General features: G+C 37.8%; 2 protein-coding genes and 1 pseudogene across 2 annotated transcripts; 2 read left to right on the plus strand and 1 right to left on the minus strand.

Moving 5' to 3' along the window:
* The first annotated feature begins 2,914 nt into the window (after window positions 1-2,914).
* Window positions 2,915-3,862, plus strand: OR51AG1 (olfactory receptor family 51 subfamily AG member 1). Its single transcript, NM_001390361.1, has one exon. The coding sequence runs from the start codon at window positions 2,915-2,917 to the stop codon at window positions 3,860-3,862; it is 948 nt and encodes a 315-aa protein (NP_001377290.1).
* An 8,410-nt stretch (window positions 3,863-12,272) lies between these two features.
* Window positions 12,273-13,229, plus strand: OR51G4 (olfactory receptor family 51 subfamily G member 4). The gene has a single exon (NM_001390360.1). The coding sequence runs from the start codon at window positions 12,273-12,275 to the stop codon at window positions 13,227-13,229; it is 957 nt and encodes a 318-aa protein (NP_001377289.1).
* OR51L19P (olfactory receptor family 51 subfamily L member 19, pseudogene) lies at window positions 18,421-19,377 on the minus strand (annotated as a pseudogene).

Below are 20,146 nucleotides of genomic sequence, written 5' to 3' on the forward strand. Positions count from 1 at the left end.
TTCACATATTGGCAATGTAGCAACATTTTTCAGAAAGTTGTACATTCAAAAATAAAAAAAAAAGACTTTTGAAATTCGACTTACACTATTTTCTGTAACTATTAGACACAGATCAATAAAATGTCATAACCCTTTGGTTTAAAATGATGAGATACTTAAAGAAGAAACTATGGGTTATCCAGAGAGAAGCATGCATTGGTTTGTATTTCAAGCTCTGACCTTTGTCCAGATGTGCTCTGTCTTCCTTTGCCTGGTAACTCCTATCATTTTAGCATTTCTTTGTGAGAAAGTCCAGACATTTTTAGTGTATCTCTCTTCTCCACGTGTAAATGAATTCTGAAACTGTATGACTGTTGTTGTTGCTGTGTGTGTGTGTGTGTGTGTGTGTGTGTGTGTGTGTATGTGCTCAGTTGCTTGGTTGTGTCTGACTCTTTGGGGCCGCATGGACTATAGACTGCCAGGCTCCTCTGTCCATGGAATTCTCCAGACAAGAATATTGAAATGGGTAGACTATCCCTCCTCCAGGGGATCTTCCCAACCCAGGAATTGAACTGGGGTCTCCTGTGTTGCAGGCACATTCTTTTCCAGCTGAGCTACCAGGGAAGCCCTTGTATAACTATACTTCCTCAGAATTTGCTTCATATATACCACTACCTCTCTGCAAAGCCCAGCTATACAGCAGACCCATAATAATTACTGAATTATGCTGGAAAAAATTAGTTCATACCACTAACCAAATGCAGTACCCACTGCTGTTTTTCTTTTATACATTCCCTTCTCTGGTAATTCTCTGCATTCCTAGTGTACCTGTGATTTTAAACACACTGTGATTAAAAGCGTGTGTAGCACAGGGAATTCTACTCAATGCACTGTGGTGTCCTCAATGGGAAGCAAATCCAAAAGGCAGGGAGATATTCATATATTTATATGTATGGCTTTTTCATTTTGCTATACAGTAGAAGCTAACACAACATTGTAAAGTAACTATACTGAAATAAAATTTAATTAATAATAAAATAAGTAAAATTTGTCAAAGCAGGTGGATGGATACTAAGTCCACTCATTGCCCATCTCTCCCTCTGTAACCACAACTCAGAAAAATTGTATTAGGACAATATAGATAAATCACAGCACTCACCCACCCTCAGATTTCAGTAGTTTACCCATTAAAAAAAAAGATTAAAAAAAAAAACAAAACAGCTTTCCTTTTTCTATTACAGATCCTTTCTCAAATATAATAACACAACACCTGCCATCTTTGCTTTTCTTACAGGTGTTTCTCCTTCTTCTTCTCTTTCTTTTTCTTCCTCTTCATCCACTACTTGTCCTACCATCAGTGCCAATATGATTTTACTATTCAATTGCCATGACTTGTTTTGGTTTTGACAACATTGCTCAGCTTTCACACAATATCTTTTCTGGATTTTCCATAGACTAAGAGTTAACATGTAAAACGGGGACTGCAGGTATTCTTCATGACTTTACAGAGCAGCATTATAGTTGGTTTATGAAAAAGAATTAGACTATAATGGAGATTAACTGTTCATAATTGCCACATACATAAGACTGCTCAAGGAGATGTTGACAAAGAGAAGCATCATTCAATGTGAACAAAGTCCCATTTGAACTCCATAAACTGAGATTCCACACTTTATCCTGTTCTTTAATAATCGTCTGTGAGGGAATCAGGATCATTAAAAAGGTGAGTCATGGAGAGCAGGATGCAGATAGAGAGTTGGAATCTTTTATGTGTCTCATAGTCAGTGCCCTCATGAATTAGTTTATGGATGTGTTCTCTGTTGACCCATGGGTTAGTGGACCTTCAAAAACATAAACTATACATCATCTGTCAGTATATTATTTAAACTGAGTATGTAGCAGGAACTCAGTAATTGTGCATGGCATTGAGATTATACTGTATTTCTAATGACAAATATTATTTAGTTTTGACCTTCCTTCTCCCACAGATCTGTACCAGATATTCAAATATTTTTCAGAGATCTGTAACTAGGATTAAGAAGGGACATAAATGCAGGAAAAATACAGATAAAACTCAAACTCTTCTTGGTATTTGTCAAAGGTATTAGTTCTGATGTCCTGTCAGAGCAAAAAATAGATCTGGTTATATCAGGAGTTCAAAGTTACTGTTAACATTCTTATACACTTTATTTTCTAACTACCAAGAAGTCATTAAATACAATTATCCAAATCTAGGTTTCTTTAGAACCCTATTGCTGCTGCTGCTGCTAAGTCGCTTCAGTCATGTCCGACTCTGTGCAACCCCATAGACTGCAGCCCACCAGGCTCCCCCGTCCCTGGGATTCTCCAGGCAAGAACACTGGAGTGGGTTGCCATTTCCTTCTCCAATGCATGAAAGTGAGAAGTGAAAGTGAAGTCGCTCAGTCGTGTCCGACTCTTAGTGACCCCATGGACTGCAGCCTACCAGGCTCCTCTGTCCATGGGATTTTCCAGGGAAAAGTACTGGAGTGGGGTGCCATTGCCTTCTCTGTAGAACCCTATTATTATGGTACGAAAACTGATTTAGATTATGTACAAGGACACTGCACTCTCAATACAGAGTTTCACTTTGCCTTTTTTATCCATTAAAATATCTGCATATGAGAAAGAAATTTTCTATAAACAAAAGGCCTAATTTGCTTCTGTAAACTAGTCTCTTTGGACAAACTAGTCTCAAGTTCTCTTTTGACAAACCACCCAAAAGAGAGTGTAGCATTATACCCTAGGGTAATGTGTAAAGGAACAGGATTCAGTGCTGTGAGGAGAAAAGAAGAGCAATATTTATATGAAGGCATGGGCTAGGGGTGCCATATGGGATGAGATGATAGAGAATGCTATAAAATAGTAACTTTTTGCTGTCTCCATAACTTTTAAAGGGCAAAAATCTCTCAGAGATATGGCAGTTCCTATCAACAATAGTGCCAGCAATTTCTTCTTCATACTGATGGATTTCCCAGGACTGGAGATGGCTCATTGCTGGACAGCTGTTCCTGTCTGCTTCATCTATGTTCTCTCTCTGCTGGGCAACACCACCATACTGTACATTGTCAAGTCTGTTCCCAGCCTCCACACTCCCATGTACCTCTTCCTCTCCATGCTCTCAGTGGCTGACCTGGGCCTCGCAGTTTCCACACTGCCTTCCATGGCAGCTGTTTTTCTCCTGGGCCAGAGGAAGGTGGGAGCTGCAACCTGCTTTGTGCAACTCTTCTTCATCCACACATGCTCAGTAATTGAGTCAGCTGTGCTGTTGGCCATGGCTTTTGACCGCTGTGTGGCTATCCGAGAGCCCTTACGCTATGCCACCATCCTGACAGCCAAGTGCATCGGGGCCACTGGGCTGGCCAGTGTGACCCGTAGTGCTGCCCTCCACCTGCCCCTGCCTGTACTCCTTGGAAGACTGCAATTCCCACCTGTGAATGCACTGTCACATTCCTACTGTGTTCACCCTGATGTTCTGAGGCTGGCCAGTTCCAGCACAGTTGTGAACAGTGGCCTTGGGCTCTTTGTGATGCTCTCCACATTGGGGCTGGATGCGGTCCTCATTCTCCTCTCCTATGTGATGATTTTGAAGACAGTATTGAGCATTGCTTCCAATGCTGGACGACTGAAAGCCCTCAATACTTGCATTTCCCATATTTGTGCTGTACTATTATTTTACACCCCACTGATCAGCCTGTCTGTGATCCATCGCTTTGGGAAAAAGAAGCTGCCAGTTCAGATATACATGCTTCTCTCCTATTTGCACTTTCTTGTACCTCCAATGCTCAACCCAATTGTCTACACTGTCAAAACCAAAGAGATTCGAGCACGCATTCTGAAGATGCTCCAACCCAGTAAACTCTGAGCCTCAGGGTTGAAATCCTGGTTATGATTACCAGCTTGCTGACTGAAGATTTCTCAGAGAGGAGGCAGAGAATTCTTTTCATACAATCCATCAATTAATTAGTCAGAAACACTGACCAAAATACTTATGGTGTTTTTCCAGCCTGCTTAACAGTGCCTGCTTAATGAAAAACAAACTAACCAACAGATGTGTTTCTTATTTGACAAAGTCATTATCAGTCTGCAGACTACTCAGATTATTGCAGAGGAAACCGACAGCCTCCTGAGAATATCATTTTCATGTAAAAGCAAGCAAATTAGAAGAGTAGGATTCCAAATGACATCTAATGATGCCTTCCAACTAAAAACCTAGAACCATACAAAATTAAGCTCAAGAGAGCCTCGCTTTGTTGTACTGTCTGAGAATTTGACAAATATGTGAAATCAAAATATATTTTTCTTATGATTTGCATACTAACTCAAGATGTGGGTTACACTGGTTAATGTAAACCAAGTAGAATATTTCAAAAAATTGAAGTGCATTTTGAATAAATAAATACATTATCATAATAAAATGAAATGTATTACAATGTGAATATTATGCAGATAAGTGTTTCTTTAAGCTTCATGAGGTAGAAAAAGCATATACAGACTCCAGTATTCTTCAGCCCTCTGAATGTAATTAAAGCACTGCTCTTCACTTTCTAATAAAGACATGGGATATTCTGAGACTTCACAAACTATCGTGTTATAGTCTTTGAATGATGAATACCATGTACAACTGAATTTTCTCTGAATTTTAAGGAGGATTTAAAAGGTAAGCAGAGTTGTCATCCTGCAAGGCCATTTTTATGAGAATTGACTAGGCTTTCATAGACAAGTCAAAGCTAGAAAAACTGATTTGCTCTGGTGTCATGGTTTCTTTATTTCAAAAGTAAATCTTGAGTTAACTTCTTTGATAGAACTGCTCTATCAGTTACAAACTGATTATATTATATTATTACAAACATAATCTGTACTAGTGATATAGGGAAGAGCAAATTCTGACTCTATATTGCATCTGTTTCTTTCATTTTAATATTTGCTTACCATTGCTTTTGTTCACTAAAATGATATTGTCTATACATAATGGTCTGCCATAGGGAACCCTGCCCCTCTATCTGAATGTTAAGCCAAAATGCCTTTGTTCAGGACCCTGTCCACATGTAGATATCTACAGGAAGGAAGACATTAACACATCACTTCCCTGAGACTGGCCATTCCAGAAGATATTTGTAAGATTAATGACCTTCTCCTTTTACTTCCTCACCTTCCCCCTCCCACATCTGTGTTATATGAAAGAATCTGGCATCCAGACCCCAATAAGATGTTATTTTTAGACAGTAGTCTGCCATGTTTTACAGCAGCCAGCTTCCTATATAAGGTTGTATTCCTTGCCTCAACACCTAGTCTCTTGGATTTATTGATTCTTTATGTGGTGAGCTTCCCTGATAGCTTAGTTGGTAAAGAATCCTCCTGCAATTCAGGAGACCCTGGTTCAATCCGTGGGTTGGGAAGAACCCCTGGAAAAGGGATAGGCTACCCACTTCAGTATTCTTGGGCTTCCCTTGTGGCTCAGCTGGTAAAGAATACACCTGCAATGCAGGAGACCTTGGTTCATCCCTGGGTTGGGAAGATCCCCTGAAGAAGGGAAAGGGTATCCACTCTAGTAATCTGGCCCAGAGGATTCCATGGACTAACTGTATAGTTCATGGGGTCCCAAAGAGTTGGACAAGATTAAGCAACTTTCACTTACATATGTGGTAAGCAGAGGGAGCTTGGATTTGGTAACACTATGTAACATTAGGTCAAGTAAGTCTGTCACACACAGGCTAATACTTTCCTCCATTAGGAAGAGAACTGCTCTAAATTTGCATTCAATTTCCCTGTCTGAGCTTGTAAAATACAGTCAGGCAGAAAGCCCAGATGGATATGAATTTCACATCTTGTTTCCTTTATCACAAGAAATCAAAGATCTTCCTGCTTGTTTTTCAAGGTTTGGTATATTTTACATATCTTGCCCAGAGTTAGAGTTATTTATTTATTAGTTGGAATATGTTTAATACCTATTATTTCTTTATAACATATAACATGAAGGTGGAAATTTAAGTGGAAAATTTTTCAAGCCTCTATTTTTCTGCATTCATACTCAGGGATTTGACAAGTAAGTGTGTCTACAAAAATTAAGCTTTCATTTTATTTTGCCTATACAGTGAAACAAAGAACTTTACAAAACATTATTTCATAGTAGCATTAATTGTCTTGGTTTTCAATGCTGTGGCTAAATTTCTAATTTCTATTTAACTATAGAGACATTTCCTCAAAGTTGGAAAGTCTTTCATTTTATTGAACTTTAAAATTTCTGTGGCAATAATACAAAGTTTCTTTGCTGCATTTGTATGACCATCATTTTCATATAATTTAATGTTGAATACATGCTTTTAAAATAACTTACTAGTGATTTGTATGTTATTATATTAAAAACTCATTGTAATATTATAAAATAATAATCATATTAAAATAGATAATTATTTGAATATTTGAATAACAACAAGCAATGTTTTAAATTTTTTAATGGAGTACCTGGTTTAATCCTCAAAACTATGGTGAATTAGCTCTTTTCACTATTCCAATTTCATGGATAAGGAAACTGAGTCAATGAGAGATTAAATAACATACCCAAGTATTCTGAGCTATTAAGGGACAGAGTTGAGATTCAATCCTAGACAGTTTAACGCTAGGGCCATTGATGTTAATCATATATCTGTTACTTCCCAATGGTAGTAATATTATATTTTAGGGACATGAGAAATGAGCCCCAAAAGAGCCTGCACATTAGACAATTACCAGTAAAGACTTTTTTCAACTCAGGCCTTTCTGATGTTGAAGCTTATACTCTCAAAAAGGCCAATTGCTTTTTAATTGTAATATATAGGGACTCGGTAACTGAAAAATTCAGCCTTGGCAGGTCCAAAGAACTTTCCATCACAACAGAGTCTTTGGCCCATTGCAAAACTTGTTTGGCAGTGACATGGTTAAAGGTAGTGCTTCCCCAAAGCCCAGAGTGTTTAGCAAGGGAGAAAATTCAGGAATGTACCCAGGAGAGGGGTGGGAAAGGTTCTCAGATCTTATCTCCTTCTGGGTAAGTAAACAATCTGTGGGGTTTGGAGGGGAAAGAAGGAGTAAAACCAATTTGCCAAGTTTCCTTATTAGTGCTAGTTTAAGGACTTGTTAATATGTTTTGAATTAAGACCCTGAAAAAGGATATTATACTGAAGATTTAGAGGAAGAAAAGGGGCTCTTCATCTTCAGATACTATCTAAGAGCTATTGGGTATGTTTTCTAAAGAATTTCTCAAAAGTTTAAAAATAAAATAAAACTTAAAAAAAAAGAAATAATAAACAATCTATAATAGGAAAAAAAAGTGTTGTCATAACAGATAGAACTAATTAAATAGCAAGTAGGAGCTGGCAACTTATTTTCAAAAGCCTCCACTGTCTTAAATACAGGTTGATATGTGTATACCTGAATTTCTAGGCAGATGGATTCTATGCTTCTTAAGGTAGATAAGCTAAAGTGAGGAAAAGTTTAAGGAACAGATTGGTATAGGGATTGCTGGTTTGTGAAGACAGTTTGAAAAGATGGTCTGTTTCTCCTTACAAGATGGAAGTGAACAAAAAGATGTGAATTGATAGGCCTAAGGTGATCAAGATTAATTGCAATTTTGTCTAAATCTCTAAAGAATCAGCATTGAAAAAGTGCCTTGGATTTTGAGTATGGTAAGTAAATTTTCTAAATTAAAGGATGGACAAATATTCACAATTATTTACTTTCTAAATACTTTATAGAATACTAGGAACTCTTCTATCCACTGTCTTAGTTTATCTTCAAGTAAAACTATCAGATTGACAAAGCGAAATTAGCATAGTATATGTGAGTGTGTGTATGCAGTGTGAGCGGAGAATCCTTTATGAACATGAAGCCTATTCTTTGATTATTACTATCATGGCAGAATATTCTCTCTCAATGCTGTTGATCTGAATCCTAATGTGCCTAAGGATTCTATGGTCATTCCCTGTGGCTCAGCTGGTAAAGAATCTGCCTGCGATACAGGAGACCCAGTCCCTGGGATGGGAAAAATCCCCTGGAGAAGGGAGAGGCTATCCACTCCAGTATTCTGGCCTGGAGAATTCCATGAACTGTATAGTCCATGGGGTCGCAAAGAGTCAGACATGACTGAGCAAGACTTTCACTTTAATGTGCCTGCAGAAGAAAATAAATATTGGTGTTAGAAAATCCAGTGTGGCTTCCCACTTTGTACCTTGATGCCACAGGTTTTCTCCTAGTTGGAAATCTGTGGACAAAACAAAAGGAGGCATTCCTATGAGGAAGAAGCTCACAGTGCATCCTTAACTCTTGTGGAAACAGCTCTTGTTTAAGTTCAAGTTTTGTCCAAGTTGCTTTGTTTGTTTATTTATTTAGTATTTTATTGCTGGAGCCTGAACCAGAGGCAGGTACCCAGACTTTTATTCTGCTTCTTACAATGAAATCCCTTCACTCAGAAAATACTTTTTTAAAAAATATTAAAACAAGAAAAATCATCACATACACGTGAATACACACACACAAAAAACAAAACTTTCCCTCTCCTAAGCAGTCAGTTTAGTACAAAACATAAAAAAATAATAATACACACTACATATATGAGCATCTCAGTGTCTTCTTTCAGAACTCCATTTTCTCAAAGACTAAGTAAGTGAAATAATGCCAGGAACCCTGAATCTGCTTATTTTAGAGGCATTCATTGTACTTTTACCTATACATGTAAAACCTGTGAGTGAAGCAAAGGGTCTTTCAATCTGTTAAAGAAATGTTAAAGATTCTTCTCTAACTTTGAAGAAACCCCAGGGTGAAGATAAGATGGAATTCAGTAATTGTCTAGAAATTTCATAAATCTGTATGTAAAAAGGATAAAAAAGCATGTCCAACTTTCTACAGCAGCAGAACTTAGTGGACAGATTACTTTAATAACAATGCGATACTTTTCAAACAGATTCTTTACCCAGTGAGCCATCAGGGAAATCCTGAAAAAAAATTTTTTTTTTCAAATAGTATTCTTATTTACTATAATCTCTACAGGTTTCTTTAATCTTTAATGATCTATGGTAAACTCATTTGGTAGAAAGAAAATGAAAGTGAAGTTGCTCAGAGGCGTCTGACTCTTTGCGACCCCATGGACTGTAGCCTACCAGGTTCCACCATCCATGGGATTTTCCAGGCAAGAATACTAGAGTGGGTTCCCATTTCCTTCTCCAGGATATCTTCCCAACCCAGGGATTGAACCCCAGTCTCCCACATGGTAGTCATTGTAGGCAGATGCTTTACGGTCTGAGCCACCAGGGAAGATCCAAACTCATTTGGTACATCCTACTAAAACACTCTGTTTGTGACTGTCTTTGTTGGTCCCATCTCAGAATTTGGCACTAAGATGCAAGGTTTCTTTCTTTGTCTAAGAGTGTTCCTTTTCTCTTAACTCATGACTTTTGATTCTCCCCCACTTTTTTGTTTTAATGAGACTTCAAGAGCACTGCACTCATCTGTTTACTAAGCAATACAATTCCCAAGAATGTACCACAGTGACCCTCAGACTTCGGTTTGCATCAGAATTACCTGGAGAATTGGTTAAAGCACCTTAATTCTGGGCTTCTTCCTGAGAAACCATCATTCAGTAGGCGAGGGTGGGACCTAATAGTTTGTACTTATTACAATTTCTCATGCTGCTGATACCACTAGCCCAGGGTCCACACTTTCAGAGCCACTTGCTATATATTCAGCACAGAAGTGAATACCACCCTGATCCCTGAAGCCCCAGCAAATGGAATACAGTTTTCTTAAGTGATGGTATTGGCTCTAGAAGGTTCACATAACTCTCTTATTTCTTATTGCAATTATATCTATCGTAGATATCTACCTCTCTTCCTTGATACATCTGTATAGGACAGGAAAGACTGGCATGCTGCAATCCACAGGGCCACAAAGAGTAGGACGTGACTGAGCGACTGAACAACAACAACAAAAAAAACCCAACGACTTAATCACATACACAAAAATCTCCAACTTTCTTGTTCCTTTTCATCCTTCTGCTTTCTTCAATTGCCCACTCCTCAGAGAACTTCGACCTAAACTGGCAGTCTAAAATAACACCCCCTTCTCTTTCCACATTGTTTTATTTTCTTCACATATTTGAAATAATATTGACTCACGCATCTCTTTTTATTGAGATCTTATTATTTTTTTCATCATTCTATTTCCTGGATCTTGAACATTGCCTCAGACAGTTTAATTACTGACTGAAAATGCAGGCATCTAATCTGATGGTAAGAAAGTAGATTACAATAGACAAACCTGAAGCGGCCATTATGAAGGAATTTAAAAAAAAAAAACAGGAATTCATGAGAGTTTTTAGTTTACTTTGATTTAAAGATAAGGTTTGTGAGTACCTCAAGTCTGTTTGACGGGCATTTGTCTTCCGAACAACAATATTCAGAGTAAAAACCACTGAGTCAGAGAGACTCACTTCCAGTCCTGGATCCTCCTTTCACTTATTTATTTTTAAAATAATTCTATTTATTCCTTTATGGCTGTGTTGGGCCTTTGTTGCTGCATGGGCTTTCTCTAGTTGCAGCAAACTGGGGCTACTCTCCAGTTGCAGTGTGCAGGCTTCTCACCACAGCAACTTCTCTTGTTGTAGAGCATGGGCTCTAGAGCAGGCTGGCTTCAGCAGCTGCAGTATGTGGGCTCAGTAATTGTGACTCCTGGTCTCTAGAGTACAGGCTCAGTAGTTGTGGTGCGCGGGCTTAGTTGCTCCATAGCATGTGGGAACTTCCTGGACCAGGAATCAAACCCATGTCCCCTGCATTGGCAGATGGACTCTTTACCCCTGAGCCATGAGGAAAGCCTCCCTCCTTTTATTATCTATGTAAACATAGGAAAGTTAAGTATTTGAATTCTTCATGATTAAGTTGCTTTGTCTGGAAAAACTGATTTGCTACATTCTGAAGTTTGAATTGCTTTAAAATGGTATATATGAAAATGTTCTATAAAGTACTTAAGTGAAATAAAAAGGTAATGAACTATACATTTTTACCTGCAGAAGAAAAAGTGAAAGAATTCACAAATATGCAGACCTCCTTTTCAAAGAGAGAGTAATACTGGATTGCACTTCCCCTGGCATATAAAATGAAATGTGATAAAGAAAAAATATCAATACCATCTGAAAAAAAGTCTCTGAGTATAAGATTTAGTAAGATTCCTCAAAATTAAATTACCCTTTTCATTGTGATTCTTTAATGTTTTGTATTTCTGGAAAACTACAGTAATCTCCCTTTGTTTATGATTAGGAAGGAAAGTGAAAAAACTTTCAAATTGAGTTCTCTTTCACTGTATTCTCAAAAACAGAACTCATAATGGGCAAAGTATCGGAAGGTGGTTGAGATGGCATGGAGTGACACAGTGGCCAAAATTCAAGGCAGAGAACAATGAGAAAACAAAAGACCTACTCTCAGATTTTTATCCTCCTCCAGAAATTACTTTTTAAGTGGAGCTAAATCCTGATTCCTTGGCAAACAAATGTCTTTTTCTAGTTTCTATAATTTCATAAATGCTGAATAGTTACTGATGATCTTTAAAGTGTCTGTTCAATATGCAATGAGTTAGGAATCATTCTATTTATATGTTATGCTTGTTCATATAAGACATTGAATCATAGACATTAGACAATGAATAATATTTGGATAAATGTCCATAACTTGGCAGTTTAGATTGCATGTAGAAAGGCTTCATTTGTGTGCTCACATGGGTGTGTTAATGTGTTAAAGGGAACCATGTTTTAGTATGTATGAAGGTATCTCTCTGCAAAATTCTCATGTTCACCTTATTAAAGAAGTACTTACTGAAAAGTATGTGAAGGAGATCCTGACAGGGAGTGAGGAAAACTGAACTGTGCTTTTAGATCAGACACACTGACTACATTGGAACCTGGATTTAATTTCCCAGTATGTATAATGTAGAGTTAGAATCAATATGGTCTCACTCCCTTTCAAGAATCATGATTCAAACTCTGATTTAGGGTTAAATTTTGTTGTGTGGCTCCAGAGCCAATCTTACTACATATGCATGATTTCTTCTAATAATTCAAACTCACTTTTTTTTTTAAGTGTTTCTGATCTATGAACTAGGGGGAATACTTGGAAAAATTAAAAGGCTGTAATTATCAGAGGATTATTTTGGAGTGTCTTTTCAATATATTAATTTACAGAACAGGTTCTGACCCAGTAATCTTTTAATTCTAGGGCATGTGATTGTACTTTTGGAGTTCCACCCCTCAGGTCACCATGGCAGACTCCAACCACACTGGCACCTCCTTCTTCCTCACAGGCCTGCCAGGCCTTGAGGCTGGGCACACGTGGCTCTCCATTCCTCTGTGTGCCATGTATGTGGCTGCTCTGGTAGGAAACAGCCTGATCCTGTGGGTGGTGAGGTCAGAGCCCTCCCTACACCAGCCCATGTACTACTTCCTGTCCATGTTGGCTATGACCGACCTGGGGCTGTCTGCCTCCACCCTGCCCACCATGCTCTCCATCTACATGCTGGGAGTCAGGGAGGTGGCCCTGGATGTGTGTCTGGCCCAGCTCTTCTTCATCCACACCTTCTCAATCATGGAGTCCTCTGTGCTGCTGGCCATGGCTTTTGACCGTTTTGTAGCCATCAGCAAGCCCCTGCACTACGGTACCATCCTCACGAGTCCCAGGATTGCCAGGCTGGGCCTGGTCATTGTGGTACGCAGCATCGGTCTCCACATCCCAGCCCCCATCATGCTGAAGCAGCTGCCTTACTGCAGGACTCGCCTGCTGTCCCACTCCTACTGCCTGCACCCGGATGTCATGAAGCTGGCCTGTGCTGACACCCACACGAACAGTGTCTATGGTCTCTTTGTGGTGCTGTCCACACTGGGGGTAGACTCTGTGCTCATTGTCCTGTCCTATGGGCTCATCCTCCAGACAGTGCTGTCCATTGCATCCAAGGCTGAGCGCCTCAAAGCCCTCAACACTTGTGTCTCCCACATCTGTGCTGTGCTGCTCTTCTACACACCTATGATTGGCCTGTCCATGATCCACAGATTTGGCAGACGAGCTTCCCCTTCCAGCCATGTGCTGCTCTCTTATCTGCACTTTCTCACACCTCCATTGCTCAACCCAGTGGTTTATACCATTAAGACCAGGCAGATCCGACTGAAGATGCTGCACCTTTTCCGCTCAGACAGGACCGGCATCAGAGATTTGCTCTCATGAGCAAAATGGTCCTGGCTCTGGTGGCTCGAAGTGTGGCTGTGGTCACCCCTGGCATCCTACTTATTCTCCGCCTGCACTTCTGCCGGAGCAACATCATTCACCATACTTACTGTGAGAACATGGGCATTGCCAAATTGGCTTGCTATAGCATTGTCCCTAATAGCATTTATGGGCTCACTGCTGCTCTCCTCACCACAGGACTGGACCTTGTCCCTATCTCCCTGTCCTACTGGTTAATCTTGAGAACAGTCTTGCGACTGCCTTCTAGGGAAGCCCGGACAAAGGCCTCTGGAACTTGTGGAGCCCATGCATGTGTCCTCCTGATATTCTACACTCTGGCCTTCTTTTCCTCCTTTACCCATCGCTTTGGACACCATGCACCCAGGCATGTCCTTATCCTCCTGGCAAATCTGTACTTACTGGTGCCGCCTACCATGAACCCCATTGTTTATGGGGTAAAGACAAAAGGTTGCGAGTGCTATGACTATGTGCCCAATCTAAATGATCCAAGCGTAATAAAACAACAAGGAACAGGGGAGTCCAGGACTGAGAAACAGGGTTAAATATCAAGTGACGGCCCAGAGGGATGGTATGGGGAGGGAGGAGGGCGGAGGGTTCGGGATGGGGAGCACATGTATACCTGTGGCGGATTCATTTTGATATTTGGCAAAACTAATACAATTATGTAAAGTTTAAAAAATAAAATAAAATTAGAGAAAAAAAAATAAATAAATAAATAAATCTGGACAGATTTACTTCTGCAACATCTATGCAATGAATAAATCTTTAAAAATTTGTATTTCTAAATGGTATTTTCCTAATATTGGGTAAAAAGGAAGCTAACAAGGTACTGCTCAAGTACCACCAAGAATTATCTGAACATTTAGGTAACGTGCCACTGTAGCTACATACATGTAAATATCCTTTGGATAACAAATAATGCCTCTTCCACTTCAATTTTCTATGGATAGGACAAAATGTAAACTCTATATATTCACAAATTTTTTTTTTTTTATTCTAGTCTTACCGTAACATCCATGGGGCCCAGAATATACACATAATTAATAAACATTTATTGAATGGATAAGTATCTTAATTAATACAAATGCTAACGATTTTATGTAACAAACCCCCAATATACCTTATGCAGTATATATACCTACAATTTAAATATTTCATTTCCTTTCCTATCAAAAAACTTTCCTTTTGCTTCCACAAAATATGAATTTCTTATCTCTTTCAATACCTTAGTGTATTAAAGATTCTTTTGGTGACAAACAATAGAAATTACCTTTGGTTAGATAAAGAAAACAAAAAGCAGGATATTTCATGGTAACATTCCATGGATGTCTTGAGAGCCAAGGATAATTTGAATATCTATATCTCAGGTAGGATTAAAGTCAGCCTTCTATAAGACCTCACCAGCAGGAATGGATGACCTCTTTATTGAATCTGGTGACACTATCTGGTCTTAGCTACAATATCTGTAGGATAAGATGCATAATTTCCCTATATTGGGTCAGATTATTCAACCTGGACCAAACAGTTATATCCCTTATTCTGATTTAATGGGGATGAAATTGTGTCAGGGCAATTCTGAAGAAAAGGAAAGTATGACAAGTGGTCTGGATTCTGTTCACTGGATTCATGTGGTGTGTTTATATTTAGCACATGCAATTGTCCTAGTTTAGCTCTTCCTACACTAAATATTCTTGCTAGCTGCATTCCATTGTATTAGGACAAACTTTATCATCTGTGAACTCGCATAACATAATTACTGCAAAGTAATTCCTTATCTCCACTAGAAAATATTCATCTCTTGATTTATACAGGAACTAAAATATTTCTCTGGCATCAAACAGTAAAAAAGTGCATCGTGAGCATAATAGAAATATATACATGGTCAAATGCTTGAAGCATTTTGACTTTCTTGAAAATATTTATATTGTTATAATTCTTTTTATAAATATATATGGCTGTTTCTAGGTATTCTGTGTAATCACATACTTATCCATGTTATAGGTTTTTTTTAAGGAAATTATGTTTTAATATTTATTCAATTGAATGAGTGAATGACTCATTCATGCTAATGAGTCATTGCATTAGCTATGCATTAGCATTCATAGCAAATGAATGCTAATGAAGCATGTTAATGAAATATTTTGCAGCAACATTTTATATAGAAAAAAAAGCTAAATACTTTTAGATGGTAAACTGGATACTGATATCCTCGGCTCTGATTTTTTGCTTGCTATCATGTTTTGCTACAAAGGGCTTTCTGTAGCATAAAGATGATCAATGCAAAGTCCAAATATTAACATTTGACACAATGAAAACAATATCATTGCATTTTTGCCTAATGATAGGGGATTGGAACACAATGATAAATTATTATTTGGCCTTCTAGATATCTTATAGATTCTTCAGGTAGGCAGAGAATGCTTTTAGAAGGCAAATGAATACTCATGACTTTATCAAACAATAAAAAGCAAAGACATCACTTTGCCAACAAAGGTCCATATAATCAAAGCCATGGTTTTTCCAGTAGTCATGTATGGATGTAAGAGTTGGACCTTAAAGAAGACTGAACACTGAAGAATTGATCTTTTCAAATTTAGTGCTGGAGAAGATTCTTGAGAGTCCCTTGGGCAGCAAGGAGATCAAATCAGTCAATCCTAAGGGAAATCAACCCTGAATAACTCATTGGAAGGACTGATGCTGAAGCTGAAGCTCCAATACATTGGCCACCTGATTTAACAGCCAACTCATTGGAAAAAGACCCTGATGCTAGGAATGATCGAAATCAGAAGGAGAAAAGGACAGCAAGGGTGAGATGGTTGGATGTTTTCACCTTTTCAATGAACATGAACTTTCACAAATTCCGGGAGATGATGGTGAGGAACAGGAAGGCCTGGTGTGCTGTAGTCCATGGGGTCACAAAGAGTCAGATACAACTTAGCGACTGAACATTCTATATATTACAATATGAGTAAGAGTGTCTCAATTTATAAACCCATGTACAAATAAGATAGATGCTTAGATCATATTATTGTGAATTTAGGGAAGAACAAGAGGCCTTCCTCTTTCAATAGCACTATCTATTTGCTGGGAATTCAGCTTTCATTAAATTTTTAAAAACAAGATAGTATTCCTGTTCTCAATTCATTATACAAACTTGCGATCATAGCATAATAAAAAATGCTATTCATTCATTTGTTTATTCAATCACTCATGTCTTCACTGACTATATTTCACTGGAAGAGTTATCTTAATTTTGAGACTATGTGTTTTCTGAATGTTTTTAGTAAAGTATATTTTATGAATATAATGTAACTTATAGTACATCTTAAGAAACATTAGAGGTAATAATACATAAAGTCAAAAGTTGGCTTGCATATTTAGATATTCATTTGTATATTTTTCTTTGTGAGTGAAATGAAAAGTCTAACATTCAACAGTTTAAATATATTTCTGTTAGCCAAAAAAATGATAAATTTTTTTCATTTTTTGGAGCAGAAGCATTATAATAGGTGTGTTCAGCAAGCAGACACTAAAAATATATTTTGAATTTGAAGGTTTTATAGAATGGCTATAGTTAAATGCTATTTATATGACATACAGCAGATGATAATGTTCACATTTTCTTCTAAAATTTATTTCTATTAATTTTATTTTTCTTATCTACTTCAGGAAATATTAACGAAGTCTGATGTTCATATATCTTGCTTTATTTTTACTTGATATCCCTTTGGTCCAAGTGAATATGCTGAAGAAGGGTAATTAGAAATAGAATTAAGAAATAGGATAAGGAGGGATGGGAACAGACATAATTGAATTTAAACTAGGCAAAAGAAATGTCATGTGAAGACATCTGTCACATGCTTGACATTTGAAATATAATTTTAAGTTAATAATACCTCTTTTGTTATATGAAATGTGGGCTCATGACAGGTGAAATCTTTCTCTCCAAGACTTTTTTAAAAATCTTGGAGAACTAGTTCTTCTATATCCAATGATTGATTCATTTATTAATCAATTATGCATTCAATAATTATTAAGTGCATAATTTAACCAACCTAGTGTTCATTCTCACAAGTAGCAAGCTACATGAGACACAGTTCCTATAGTAGATAAAGATCTGAGAAAACATATTACTTATTATTAAAACCAATATACATACTGAAAGTTATAAAGCATTCTTAAATCTTTTTTTTTCCTGCTTAATTTATTTGTCTTTGAAAAAGTGTAGACATGTGAATTAAGAAATTTCAATGAGAAGTATAAGTTTTTTATACAACTCTATGCATACATGAAAGTAGATCATTTGAGTTATATGAAAAGAGTTTGTATGCTAAAAGAGTCCTGGATAAAAAGATTTATATTTTGTTTCTTGCTATCACAAATGTAAGTGGTTATACCTTAGTGACTTAGAATTTTCACATTTGAATATTATATCCTAAATTATTCTTAGATACATTTAATCCAATGGATTATAAACCCTGACTTCACAAGACATTATCTCAGGGATTTCAAAAGGTTCTAAGTTGCAACTTTCTGAAAGATTAAAATTATTTCTGAAAATTAAGTAAAAACAAACAGACTATGAAGGTTGACTGTTTATATTCCTGGTGAAACTAAATTTCCTCAGAAAAGACTTAATACATGTATAAAATTTTAAAATATGCTACTAATGCACCATGAAGATAGATAAAAGGCTGTGAGCTCTAATAAGCTCTTATATCAACATATGATTTTTTCAATCTTTAATATAGGAAACTTCAGCAGATTTATAAACACTTATGAGAAAGGTAATATAATAATCGTGGGCAAATACAGTATGTCAAGAAGCAAAAAAAAAAAAAAAAAGATTTAGAATACTCAGGGAAAATGTCATGGATGGGTAACCTTGAATCACAGTTAGGATTAGAAATGAGAGACAATAGATGGAAATGATTTCCAAAACTTCACTCCATCCAACAATTTCATACTTAAAGGAGATTTATGAAGCACATGCCAAGTCAGGCTTTATAATACCAGTGGACATCAATTCTCTCCTTTAGATCAACAGTCAGTTCTATTTCTCTTTATAAAGTAATCTTTTATTGGTAACTCTGGTGCCAACATGGAGTGTAGACATTCACTATATATTTTCACACTTAAGGTTGATGCCATCATTGACTTGAGGACATGTCTACATCACAGAAGAACTGATTCTTAGGGGGAAAAGCAGGTGGAGAATTCCTTGGCGGATCTGCTTTGTCTTCACACTATAGATGACTGGGTTGAGCACAGGTGGAACTAGCAGGTAGATATGAGCCATGAAGATGTGGATGAGGGGGGATGAGTGTTTAGCAAAACGATGGACAATAGAGAGCCCAATCATAGGCACATAAAGAATAAGTACAGCACAGATGTGGGATGCACATGTGTTGAAGGCCTTAAATCTCCCCTCCTGAGATGAAATTTTTAATACTGAGTCAAGGATGAAAACATAAGACACAAAAATACCCAGAGAGTCCATTCCCCACAGCAAAGATCAGAACTAACCCATAAATAACATTAAACTTAGTGTCAACACAAGCAAGGCAGATCATGTCCTGATGTAGACAGTAAGAATGAGAAAGGACGTGAGAGTGGCAGAAGGGAAAGAAAGCTAGCCGGGATAGAAGTGGAATCATGGCAAAGGCACTTCTAAGCAGGGCTACAATTCCAATTTTAGTGATAAGTGTAGGAGTGAGAATGGTGGCATATCTTAGTGGGTGGCAGATGGCCACATATAGGTCAAGGGCCATGGCCAAGAGCACAGATGATTCAGTGAAGGAGAAAGTGTGAATGAAAACATTTGGACCACACAGGTATTGAACTGGATCTCCCTGGAAATGGACCACAGCACCCTGAAGAGTGATATCATTGTGGGCAAGGACATGCCCATGTCAGTGAGAGAAAGCATGGCCAAGAAGTAGTACATGGGCTCATGGAGCCTGGGGTCTGTCCAGACAACATGTAGGATAGTGGAGTTACCCATGATTCCAAGAAGGTAGAGGAGACAGAATGGGATGGAAATCCAGTGGTGAAATTCCTCATATCCAGGGATACCTGTGAGATAGAAGGTGGACGACAGGATATTGCTGGAGTTTGCAGTTTCCACAGGGCTTACTGTTAAACCACAATCCCGATTCACAATCACACTCCAGAGGGGAAAAAATGATAAGATCAGCACCTGTGTCACAAAAACAAAACAAAACTTCAGTCTGTCCTATAATCTCTCCTAGATTCACCCTCACAGTTTTGCTTTGTTTTTATTCATTTCACTGCTGACTGTCATCAATTACGGAAAACACTCAGTTTTATAACTATAAGGACTTTCCTTTCTCCTCAGATGAAGAACTATTAACAAGCTGTCTAAATATACACAATTTCCTTCTAAAGACACTGCCCGCAGAGCAGCACACACAAAACCATTGTAGATTACATTATTAATTTTATACTTTTCTTTTTTTTAAATTTTATTTTATTTTTAAACTTTACATAGTTGTATTAGTTTTGCCAAATATCAAAATGAATCCGCCACAGGTATACATGTGTTCCCCATCCTGAACCCTCCTCCCTCCTCCCTCCCCATACCATCCCTCTGGGTCATCCCCGTGCACTAGCCCCAAGCATCCAGTATCATGCATTGAACCTGGACTGGCATCTCGTTTCATACATGACATTTTACATGTTTCAATGCCATTCTCCCAAATCTTCCCACCCTCTCCCTCTCCCACAGAGTCCATAAGATTGTTCCATACATCAGTGTCTCTTTTGCTGTCTCATACACCGGGTTATTGTTATCATCTTTCTAAATTCCATATATATGCGTTAGTACACTGTATTGGTGTTTTTCCTTCTGGCTTACTTCACTCTGTATAATAGGC

This window comes from Bos taurus, chromosome 15 (assembly GCF_002263795.3).
Source record: "Bos taurus isolate L1 Dominette 01449 registration number 42190680 breed Hereford chromosome 15, ARS-UCD2.0, whole genome shotgun sequence".
NCBI lineage: Eukaryota > Metazoa > Chordata > Mammalia > Artiodactyla > Bovidae > Bos > Bos taurus.